We start from the raw sequence: 13,095 nt of genomic DNA, 5'->3' as shown, positions 1-13,095 counted from the left end.
TATTCTATTTTCTATCAAAAAGTAAATCTAGAGTGTCAATATTTTAACTATCAACAGTTTGACATGGATTCGGGCCTAGATATAAGGACGTTGAACGTAACATGTACACCTTTCACTCACGATCAGGCATAGCCTAGCCCTATGTTGCTTAGTACTATACTGTTGGGAGGCTTCGGGCCTTACCATGGACGTTTGTTGCGAATGCTTTTTCCATTCAGCAGGACTGTTAATCATGTATCCATAATATTATTTTAAAAAGAAAATTATTTTAGGCCCTGGTCCTGTGTTCACTGTTAAACATACTTGTGACAGTACAGTATATGTGGGATGGTGTTTTTATGCAGGGAGTTATGTAGTATTGTACTCCTCTCCTGTACTCTTATTTATTGAATTTATGATGTAACAATTAACAGGAAAAAAGTATAATGCTTGTAGTATGTACAGTATGTACTCTAGTTCTAAAAGAAAATTAGGTGCAGCCCTCGGTGTTAAATCAAAAATATGCTTTGGCCCTTCGTCCGATTTTTATGCCCATCCCTGCAATACATCCTCTGCATAAATTTAAAACTCCGCTTGCTTAGTAAATCTCGCCATGTAAGTTAGGGAACACGTTTATAACATATGTAAAATGGTCTCAAATCAGTCGTCATGTGTTAATTTGCTGTATATTTGTTAAGAAACACAAAAATATAAATAGAAAACGACTGGTTTTGGAAGTCAAAGGCCAAGTTGCTGACGTTGGTGATGATATTTTCATACTTGTTGCTGAACTGTCGGTAGGCGCGTCTATGATCAAAGAACTAAAACACAGCAGGAAAATTATTGACTTGAACAATAGCGAACAATAGGAACTCAATCGGATTAGCACGCCTTAGTACTGTAGTTCGAGATCAATCCATGTAATTTAACTGTTCCCTGGTTTTTAACAAAACGCCATATTGGAGATTATCACTTATAAAATTTTCTTTTTTTAAGATGAAGAAAATGACCATGATGACTCATCTGATGCTGAGTCACAGGCGTCACAGATTGAAGTTGAACAAACAGAAGAAGTACACAAAGCAGTGCAGATGGGAGATGAAGACATTACTGAAGATACAAGTACAGATGTGACTGCTTCTGAATTTGTTGATATTACAGTAGGACACAGTACAGATCTAAGTTCAGAGACAATGACTGAGGGTTCCTCAGATTTTAAAGAAATTTTAGATTTAAGTGGTATTCCTGATGAAAGCAAGCATCAAGAACATATTGTAGAGGTGGAAGCTGTAGGAACCATTGCCATTGCAGTTGATCATGAAACGGCAGAAACCAAGGAAGCTGAAACTGTAGAATTGCATGATACTGAAGTAGAAACAGAGGACAAATCTCTTGGTGAAATGGCAACAGCAGAAGTCATTCATTCCACACCACAGGCTTCTGAAAACGTAGAGAAGAGTAGTGATGTAGAGAATATTCCTGCTGAAGGTACACACCAAGTGTTCGAAGTGCCAGAAGAAAACCTTATAGAGGAGCCCAAAGAAGTTTATGCTATGCAAGATAATGAAAATTCACACCAGCTTGATCAACATGAAGAAATATATAAATCCAACGATATGCCCGAGAACACTGAAGAAAAAATTGATGAAGTTCAACTGCACGGGCACGTAGTTGAAGCAGAAATGATTGATTCCACTGATATGGCCAAGGACACTGAAGAAGAAGTAGACGAAGTGCAACTGCAAGGGGAAGTAGCTGAATCAGATGAAGAAAAGCTTTTAAAAGAAATGCAAGTACGTGAATTGACAGATGATTCTGTAGAAGAAAAAAGTTATATGCAAGAAAAAGTCCAAAGTGATAAACAAGCTGTAACAGAAGGAGCGCTTGAAACAGTAGAAACTGAAGTTGAAACAGGTATTGAAGAATTTGAAAGCTTGCCTGAAGAGCCACATGATAAACAACTAGAAAGAAGTGAAGAAGCTTTAGAAGATCATAAGCAACAAAAGAATGTTTATGCAGTTGAAGAAACAGAAAGTATTGAGGCGGAAAAAGGTGAGGAAGACATTCTAAGTGGAATGGTAGAAGTGATTTCAGATGATATAACTGAAGAAAACATTGACACAAGTTTTCAGCCACACCATGTTCACAGTGAAACAGAAGAGGACAAGCCTGATGAGGCTGAGAAAGATGAAAACAAACACTCAAATTTCGATTTACTAAATAAGTCGGAGGCAACAGAAATGTCAGAAGAGATTTCAAATGTAGAATCTAAACATCAAGAACTTGCAGATAGTGAATGTGTGGATAGAGAGGAGGTTAAACCCGAGGAACAATTGAAATATGAAAAGATTGAGATTGCTGTAGCTGGTGAAACAGAAGCATTCCCTGGCGAAACAGAGAACATTAAATTTGAAAAGCCAGCATCAGATGATGAACCTGGTGAAACAATAGATAATCCTCAGGATGAAACAGATATCCAAAGAGAAGAAAAACTTGATGTGCAATGTGAAGAGCTTCCAAAAGACGGAGATGAATTTGAAATTGAAGATACAGAAATTTCCGAGTCTGATGAAAAGAAAGTATACGTTGAAATACAAGAAGAAGCAGCAGTAGATGTAGAAAGTGAAAAACCTGTCCATCTGGAAGATACAATGGTTGGGACAAAAGTAGAAGAATCAGCAATAGTTTCTGATTTGCTTGAAGAAAGTCAAACATTAGATGAGCAACCTCAAATTGATGAGAAGCAAACTGAAGAACCTAAAACAGAACGTACAGAAATTGAAGAACTAAAAACGGAAGAACTACAAACAGAAGAGTCTGAGCCTGAAGAACCTTCAACCGAACTTGACGAACTACAAAGAGAAGAAATACAAACCCAGATGCCACAAACAGATGGACCACAAACAGCAGACACTGGAGCTGAAGAATCTGCAACTGAAATTGAGCAACAACAAAATGATGAGACAACAGCAGAAGAAATAGCAACTGAATTTAAGGAATCGCAAATTGTGGGGGCTAAAACAGAAGAATCTACAAATGCAGAATTACAGGCACCACAGGGAACTGATGAGCTGCAAACAAGTGACACTGTATCTGAGGAACAACTAATTGGGGAACGACAAACAGAAGAACTCAACTTACAAGAAACACAACTTGAAGAACCAGAATCCAAGGAAACTGAGGAACCACAATCAGAGAAAACTGAAAAACCATACACAGAGATTCTGCAATCTAAGGAATCTGAGATTGAGGAATTTGATGAGTCTATAGATCAGGAGACACTAGCGGAAGACTCACAGGCATCACCTGCTGAGGACACAAAGGTAGATGAACCACAATCAGAGGAAACTGAAGAACCATATACAGAGGTACTGCAAACTAAGGAATCTCAGATTGAGGAACAAGAATTTGACAAGCCTCTAGACAAGGAGTCACTAGCGGAAGACTCACAGGCATCACCTGCTGAGGACACAAAGGTAGAGGAACCACAAACAGAAGAGCCTGAAACTGAGAAACCAGACATTGAAGAGCTGGCAGTAAAAGATACACCATCGGATGAATTACAAACAGAAGAGATAAAAACTGAAGAAGCAACAACTGATGAACCCACAGTTACTGATTCACTAGCTGATGAACAACAAATTGTAAAAATTAAAGAGGATGAACAGTTGGAAGACGAAGTTCCAAATGAGAAAAGCCCTAGTGGCGAAAAACTAGAAGAGCAGAGTGAAGAACAAGAGTTTAGTAAAGTCAATATTGAAGAGGAAGAAGTAGAAGCAGTTGATTCAATTGTAACTGAATCTAATGTTATAGCTCAAAGTGATGTTCAAGCAGAATGTGTTTCTGAGGAGCAAATCACAGAAGGATTTGTACAGCCAATGGAGACAGAAACAGAGGAGTCATTACAACCAAGTACAACAGAAGAGACAGTTGAAACCACTCTACTAGATGAAGAAGACACATCCAAGTTGATTGTTAAAGAACAAATTACAGAAGAAAAACAAGAAGAACAGGTTACAAATGAATTAAAAACAGATGACACTGAAGAGGTTTCTAGATCAGTCATTGAAGTGGAAGAAACAATTGAAGCAGCAGGTGTTACTGAGAACTATAGTGAAAAAGATGAAGAAGACACATCCAAGTTGATTGTTGAAGAACAAATTACAGAAGAAAAACAAGAAGAACAGGTTACAAATGAAGTAAAAACAGATGACCCTGAAGAGGTTTCTAGATCAGTCACTGAAGTGGAAGAAACAATTGAAGCAGTAGGTGTTACTGAGAACTATAGTGAAAAAGATGAGTTGGATGGTGTGTCTTTTAATAATATACCCAAACCAGTGCATACAGAAAAACAAGAAGAATATTCTCAAGACCAAATTACTTTGGATGACATAGAATCATCAAGTCCAGTACAACATTCCCCAAGCCCTCAAGAAATCCAAGCAAGAATGGATGAAATGAGAGATGAAATGGAAGCAAAAGACCATCAAGAAAAGGAAAAGACAACGCCAGAGCTTGCACCAACTCCACCCGTCTCCCCAGCAGCAGTAGCATCCCCTCCCAAGTCTCCTGTAGGAGTTGTTGCCCCAGTTATTATACCAGTTGAGGAAAAAACAGAAGAAAAAGTAGGGTCATCAAAGGCAGAAGCAAAGGTGTCTACCAAAAAGGCAACATCCACTAAGAAAGCAACACCAAAGAAAGCTGACTCATCTAAGAAGCCTGCTGCTAAAACAGGTGATAAGCCTACTAAATCAACAGCACCGAAACCTAAGCCCGCAACTAAGAAGGCTGAAGTTAAAAAAACTGATGTTAAGAAAACTGATGTTAAGAAAACTGATGTTAAGAAAACCGATGTTAAGAAAACTGATGTTAAAAAAACCGATGTTAAAAAAACAAATGAGATTAACAAAACACAAACAGTAAAAAAAACAACAGCTAGTAAAGTTTCTGCCACAAAACCTGCAGAAAAGAAAGCTACAACAATGAAAGAAAAGACATCCACAGCAAAATCTGAATCTTCTACACCAAAGGCTAAACCAGAATCAAAGCCTTTAGCCAAACCCACTAGTCTAAAAGCGAGCACTAAAGCATCTACAACCAAATCAGCAGCTTCAAAGACATCTAATAAAAAGGAAGAAAAGAAATCATTTGCAAGTCCTACCAAAGCATCTGAAAGAAGAAGTACTGCTGAACAGACAGACAGCAAAAAGAAGGTGCCTTCACCTCCTACTGCAGCATCTAAAAAAACAGAATCCAAGCGCCCGACATCAACACCGTCTGGGTCTAATAATAAGAAATCAACCCCTCAGAAGTCATCTTCATCCCTAAAAAAGAATGACTCGAAGAAACCGGACCCAAAGAAAGCACCTAGTAAGGCTGTCAATGGAAAGTCTGGGAGTACTACTAAATCTGCAGCAGCTCCTCCAAAAGAAAAACCAATTCCAGTGAGTGGTCCTCCAGTCTACATTGATCTCACCTACGTCCCTAACCATGCAAGCAAAGAAAACATAAATATGGAATTTTTCAGGCGTGTCAGAGCCAAGAACTACGTAATTAGTGGTAATAATAAAGGCAGCGACCAACCAAGCTTACATGTTTTAGAAGCACTTCTCGAAGGAAAGACAAAGTGGGAAGATAAGGATTTAGAAGTGACAGTGATTTCAACCTATGATACACAAGTTCTCCAAGATTGGGAAATTAATCGACAAAAAGAACTTGAGAAAGCAAAGATTATTGTCTCCCAGCCTGCCTGCTCAAGTGTTGTACAGATGAAGGATGAAACATTCTATATGTACAAGGTTGAATTTTGAATAACCAGTAGCGTAATGTTGAATTTAGTAATTTAAAAAACGCTAAAATTAAATGCTCCCATGTAAACAGCTGATAGAGGAATGTTGTAAGAGTGTATTGTCAACTTTTTAACAATACTGCTTATCACTCAGCTCATGATTAGCTACTAGAAGCTAATACTGGTGACTGAAGAGAACTTCTTCTGTATCCATTCGTGATTCATTAAGAAGGCTTCACTTATCTGATGTAGAGTAGAGTTTTTTTGTGAGTATACCCAGTGGTCACTTTTATGTAGAGCTTAATTTTTTATTCATGCCTTGTATTTTTAGCCTGCATTAACTAAAAAAAAAATATAGGTAGCTCTTGCATAGAATTGGTTATTCGGTTCATGCATGTGTTCAGTGTAAAGACAACTCATCTGCTTATAAACACAATTATTTACGTTTTCATATTGATTGTACTCACTGTCAATGCCTATTAGATAGTATGATTCTGCACTTAAAAAAATGATGCAATATGTAGAAAAATAGTTGGATCGCACTCTTAGCCCAAGCCAGACACATTGCAATCAAAATTCTTCCAGGTCTTTTATTTATGTGTACTTAATCTGCTTGATTCTCATGCTAATTTTTGTTTTTGTAAGATATAATTATTAAATATTGATTTATTTATTTGCAATGATGTTCTTCTTTGGTTTTACGACATGAAGGTGCCGGTGTTCCCCAGCATGCATATTATTAGTGCAATAGAGGTTTTCCTTTGGAAGTGTAATTATTTAGACGCTACTTGAGTAACGTATAGTTTATAGTCCATTAATTTGCTTGCTTGGTTAAAAGTCAACAAATCTATTAAAATAGTTTATTTCTATCATAATAAGGTAGAGAAAGGAATTTTTTTTTGGCAATTGAATCTACTGTATTGATAATCAGTAACATAAATTAAATTTAGTTCGGGAATATTATTATCTTAATTTGATAAGCAAATATATAATTGTGTTAATGTCATTTACATGACTGGTGTATTTTTGGTCGCTTGTTGCTACATTTGTGTTCATAAATCATGGTTGAAAAATGTGGTTTAGATATGTCTTACAGTTTCCTATAGCTGAAATGGATTCAAAATCGTGAGCGCCAGTGTCAAACAATAGTTTTAAAAGGGCGCTATACAAATGACAATTTAATATTATTATTGTTATAATTATTATTATTATTATTGTTGATTATTATTATTATTTTGTAATTATTAATATTTTGTAATTATTTATTTGAATTTGGTGTTGAAGTTCCTTTATATATCATGGATGATGTAAATGAAGGTGTATCGTTCCATAGTCTAAAAAACTATAATTAAGATTACAAATAATAATTAAAATAAAAGGCAAATGATTGTCCATCAAATAATAAGGAAATCTTATTGTTGAACAACGATATGTTAATGCTTAATCGTGTTATTATTTGAATGAATAAGGATTTAATCCAATACAAGTAGAAAAAAATGAAAAAATTGAGAGTAAGTAGAAATTGAAGGTTATGGGTGCAGTTCAATTTACCATACTCCCCTGATTTATATCTTAAGTACACTCATTGTGCATGATTGCATTATAACTAATTCATAGGTAGGCCTAATAAGTGTTTTGGACATTATTGTCTCGTCTAGAGAAATACTATGTGGAATAATGTAATTTATTAAAAGAAATTTATTGTGCCATATAATTAAACCAAGAGTAATAATAAAAAAATTTATAATATTTCAACAGAAAGAAGTTTAAGTTTTTCCAAAGGTCAGTATTACTATGTTATAGTAGTAGAAATTTAAGAGTTGAAGACCTATTGGATCTGATTGTGTGTCCGTACATTTTCCCAAAACGTTGAGCATGGTAAATGTAGGAATGCTTTCAAAATAGTTTTAAAATCAGTGGAAAAATTAGGCATCAAAAAATAGAATGTTGTTTCTCCTGTAGATTAACTTTCTGGAATTATCTACATATTGTATGTTCTAATAATAGGACTTTTAAATCTATAATTGATTAACAAAAGTGTGGTTTCCTTTGCACTATATGAATATACACTTGATTCAAGAATTTTAATATGTAACATTATTCAGGCATGCTTATAGAAGTTAGAGTATTCATTTTAAAAGCTCGTTCCCAAGATGTTGAAAACTCGCGATTGTATTATTCTGTCCATGCATGCTAGAAACTTGCTGTGTTTTACCAATTCGTCCATTCAAATTGTTTGATATTTTGATCACATTTCAAGTCAATTCAATCAATTTGGTTAGTTTGGGTTAAGCTTGGTTTCTATACAATCGCTACATGCTATCGCCGACAGCTTTCGGTGATGCTGATTGGTCTGTCGAATCGGGGAAGTTTCCCGATTGCGTCAGGGACTGCTGCGCAGTACAACAATTGTATTGAAAACATTGTAGCGACAGTGTAGCGATTTTCATGAAATTAGGCTTAACGGTTATTGCATAATGTGTAGTATGCAAAATGTATCTATTGTGTTTATATAAGTGAAACATGGAATTAATAACATTTAGTGGAACCAGAGAATTCGGGGTAATAAAAGCTGTAAAAGTTAAAATTGAAAATGTGAAGGGATTTTAATACATGTTGAACTACGCAATTGTATACAAGAATTAAGTGTTAAGTTGTGTGGACGCTCGTAACAATTTTGATTTTTCTGAAATCAAGTGGTCTTTAGACACAATGAGAGGTAGAATCTGGTGAAAAAGATGTTTATTTTGATGATTAATATAATTATGTAATTGTATTGGGGTTTTTTTACATAGGACTTTCTTTATTAGGACGTACAAATATTTTTAAATGCCTCTTATTAATGGCCTCTTTATTTCTGGACAGCACACACTGGTAAAATACATAGTGATACATTTTCAACACTAATTAGTATTTAATCAAACAAGTTGTTTACTAGTTCTTACAAATTTCACTGAATTATATAGTCAATGTTACAGTCTTTCAAAACATCTAACTGCACAATAATGCTTTACATTTTAATTGCCTGAACTGCATGATGTTTCTATATTCATATTTACTCTTAAAACATTATATTATGAACCAACACAACATGCTGAAGAATATTACTTGATATAGGATTTGAGATATAAACATAACGTTCTTTAGCCTTTTAAGAATTATTATGTAATCATTTACTTCATATTGTTATGGCTTAATTGGATGAATGTTATTGTGACCCACACTCTGCCTGTAGGTGTATTTAGTAAATTAGAAATTCATGATCTACTGATAGATATAACACATGCGAAAGAAATGTTATGCTAAATCATGTTAGGTGCAGGTGTGTTCACTGTGTAAATTAGGGGGAATTGTCATTGAATTTTCAATTTGCCATCGTTGTACCGCTTTATTTGATTTTAAGACTTCCGTAAATATCGTGCTTATCAACTGCGGCTTGGAATAAGATCTCGAAAATAACGAAAAGGTTTTTGGTGTGCTCTTTTGGTGGCGCGAGTTTGTATATGTTATTGATGCAATGTACTGCTTGCATGAAATAAAGATAAAATAAAGTAAATTTATGTGTTTATGTTAATTGATTTTGATGTGTAGTCGTTTGCATTGAGCCTAAATATTTAGACTTTGGAAGAGAAAGATTTGTGATTCCCGTTTAGGTTTTTGGCAGTGGGTGGCTCCAGACATTTGCCGACAGTGTATTCGACAAGGTGCCCGCACCAAGGGGCCGCCTAATTGGTTCAGGGTCCCGGTAAAAAATCTAGATGGGTTCATGGAAAGAGATCTTGGATTTTATTTAGGACGACCCAAAATTCTCCTCTCAGAATATTTATAATCCGACGAACTCAAAGTGGCTTCGAGGGAAGGGGCTTCATACTTGTCCAAAATTTTCCCTTGACACCCTAGCTGGCGCTGTTACTGGCTTTTAGTGTGGCTTAAGTGTTTTGGCATCATGGTCCATCGTTAGGCCATTTACCATTATCTCAGAAAGCATCAGAGTATCACTTGACCATAGCGAATTTTTATCAACTAAATTTGATAAAATATTTATTGTAGTCAAATGTTCATACCCTAACTAAATCTTATTAATATAGACTAATGTAGAAAATAAAAATTTTTTAAGCTAGTATGGGCACATGGTATATACAATATAAGGCAAAATAAGCTAGACCGATAAAATTAACGAATTAAACTAATACAACTGAATGCAAGACAAATCTTGGAAAGTTCTAAGTATATAAATTGTGGTAAACGTTAAAAAGATTGAAAACAAAATTATTAACAAAATTTTGTTTCAAAATGATAATAAAGAAACAGTAAAATTAGGCCTACTGAAATAAAAAAAAAATTAGAAAAATTAAATGGGGAAAAGAAAAGTAAGAAGTTACGAAAGCCTATTAGGGCCACTGAAATATATATTTTTTATGTCGTAATTACGACTTATTATGTCGAAATTTCGACATACGTATGTCGTAATTACGACTTATTATGTCGAAATTTCGACATAATATGTCGAAATTACAACATAAGTCGTAATTACGACATACGTATGTCGAAATTTCGATAGGCTTGGGCCACTATTTATATGTATATATCTAAAGATTTTTAAAATCAATCTTAATTACTAAAGTTAAGGATTGTCAAAAGAGTTGAAATGTACATGGGCAATACAAAAACGGTGAATGAAAAATGGTGGATTTTTGTTTAAATACGGTATACAATATTAAAAAGTCAATTTAATGCTAACATTAATACTTCAGGTATCAGAGTATATTTATTTTTAAAAGTACAGTAATACAATTGGGAAAAAGTCGTCCGGCCAAAGCCTGTGCGGCCGGTGTGGTTCCGATGGCCCTGCGTCAGTGGTGGGGATATTTGCCATTGGGGTTTATACTGTTTGTCTGATTTAGTTTGTATTGTAAAATAAATATCATATCTCCGCCCATGATTAACGTTTACTCATTTTTACCGCTGCAAAGGATATTAATTTTATTTTCTAGTTTCTTAAAAATAATGACATTTCTTTGTAGTACTTTGGGGTGTTAACATTTGAGTGTTTGGGTGGGGTGTGTGCGTGTGTGTGGGTGTGTGTGTGTGTAACGTTTTGGTATTTTCATGTGGTATTTTTGTGTGCAACATATATCAAAAACGGCTGCACTGACATAAATGAAAATAAGAGGGAGTGTCAGGCATAACCCAGTAAAGATATGATTACATTTTGGTGACGGTCCGTAGTAGGGTGTGGGTGTATTCTATTTGTATCCTTAATGTAAAGCGCCTTTGAACATGAGTACTCATGAAAAGGGCGCTATAAAAATTTAGTAAATAAAATATATAAAAATAAGAAAAAAAAAACGATCGCCAAAAAAGGCCTCAGAGGTTATTTCAGTTTTTAAAACAAACAAAACAGTTACCGGGGAATTCCCCTGGATCCCCTGTAGTGTTATGTCGATTGGCCCAACTTTTTTCCCCACCCCCCTTTCTGTCAACCGACCCCACTTTTGTCGACATCTCTTGATCCGCCCCCGAAGTGTGTGCGCAGGAGGGAACTCATTACCCATACCACGTTTCCCAACCCAATTTCTCCATACCATTCGTCGTTCCATTCTGTTGTCCCCACCCTTTCGGTCCCACCTAGGCCCTATTAGCCTATCCTAAACAAATTCAAAATGCTTTTACATTTTCAGAATTCAAAATATTTAAACATTTTGTACCGGACAAAAATATCCTTTTACTACGTAGCGTAAAAGGAGTAATTCTAGTTATTATTTATATTATCATTATTAAAACAGTATTTTTATATTTAATTTATTTCTGCCCTGTCATGAAAAACCCACTCAACTTACACATTTTTCAAAATGTGTCCTTCATCTCTGTTCTATCTGTTGTTTTTCTAATCCATAAAGATTCTCTGACTTTTCGTTCAAACCATGAGCTTTCTTTCTGTAATATTTTTATGTCCCTCACATTCTATCACATATCTATGATGATATCATATTGAACCACAACACTAAGAGGGGGAGGGGGTGCTCGTCGACGACGCAGCGATGCACTTCGACCTCAACAACACCGAGGTGACGTCAGACCAGACTGGAAATAACATCACCAGTCTACTTGAAAAAGCGAACGGATCGTTCGCGAAACGTAGTGTGAGTACTATTGGTTTTTATTTTGCTGGATCAACACTAATGAAAAATTTCATACAAATTATATTTGGATCCAAATGAATTTATTTCAAAATATAACTGAAAATATGAAATTCAAAATTAAAATATCACTCAACTGCAAGTCACAACTTTTCAATCGTACATAAGTGAAGCTGACGAGAAACAATACGTACAGTGGCCCAAGCCTATGTCGTAATTACGACTTATTATGTCGAAATTTCGACATACGTAAGTCGTAATTACGACTTATTATGTCGAAATTTCGACATACGTATGTCGTAATTTCGACATAATAAGTCGTAATTACGACATAAAAATATATATTTCAGTGGCCCTAATAGGCTTTCGTAAGAAGTTTAATATATCAGAAAATAAAATAATTAAAAGTAACGTTATTACAATTACAATATCGTGATAAAAAGATTATAGATACAATTGATATATCATCGTTCACGGGGTAGATGTTGGCAGATCATTTTGTGCCTAATAATTTTCTAGTTAACGATCATGTGTATAGTCGCTTGATAGTTTCGGAATACTCATATACACGACACTGAAAAATATCGTAAATAAAATTCCCACAATATATGGAAATACAACATAAAACAACATTGTTCCTAGTGTAATCAATATGTTTTCTAGAATAGATCGAAATTTCAAAACATGCCATATTATACTTTAAATGATTCGTAATACATTGATTAAAATGTCAAGGTAGCCCTGTTTGCCAACTCTTGGGTAAAATAACGAATGCGTAATAATCTGTTCACCTGGAATTCAATTCGAATTCTGAGAATTAATAAAGCACACTCTTGTTTGATCAAATCTGAGACAACACGGCTGACGGTACTGAGTACAGAAGAATGAAAGAGGATGATTGAGTGCTTATCGAAATACAGCTCAGACACTCATGCATTACTTGTTTGCTATCGTCTGTTATTGTTACTTTTTTTAGTATGCTCAAGGATTAGGATTTAACGATCATTGAGCTATATAGGTTGTGCGAAATCTGACGAATTCTCTGTAAGCCTATAATGTATTACCATAACTAATGCTGTGATCATAAAACAAAATGTGTCAAATTATTCTGGATAAAAATATAAACTTTCAGTTTATGTCACAGGCCTGTTTTTTTCCAAATCATACTCAACAGCGGCAAGCCCGCAG

At 35.0% G+C, this 13,095-nt stretch overlaps 1 protein-coding gene across 1 annotated transcript in view; it reads left to right on the top strand.

Moving 5' to 3' along the window:
- LOC117122509 (microtubule-associated protein 1B-like) overlaps positions 1–9,327 on the top strand; it is a 56,786-nt gene extending 47,459 nt beyond the window's left edge. Inside the window, exon 4 of the mRNA XM_033268097.1 lies at positions 976–9,327. Within this exon, the coding sequence (XP_033123988.1) occupies positions 976–5,789 (4,814 nt within the window). The 3' untranslated portion in view covers positions 5,790–9,327. The remainder of the gene's footprint in view (positions 1–975) is intronic.
- The last annotated feature ends 3,768 nt before the right edge of the window (positions 9,328–13,095 follow it).

Source organism: Anneissia japonica, unplaced genomic scaffold, assembly GCF_011630105.1.
Source record: "Anneissia japonica isolate Jap-2015-1 unplaced genomic scaffold, ASM1163010v1 scaffold1889_len2455224_cov183, whole genome shotgun sequence".
Taxonomy (NCBI): domain Eukaryota; kingdom Metazoa; phylum Echinodermata; class Crinoidea; order Comatulida; family Comatulidae; genus Anneissia; species Anneissia japonica.
The sequence above is the reverse complement of the archived record's forward strand: the minus strand, read 5'-3'. Positions and strand labels throughout refer to the sequence as shown.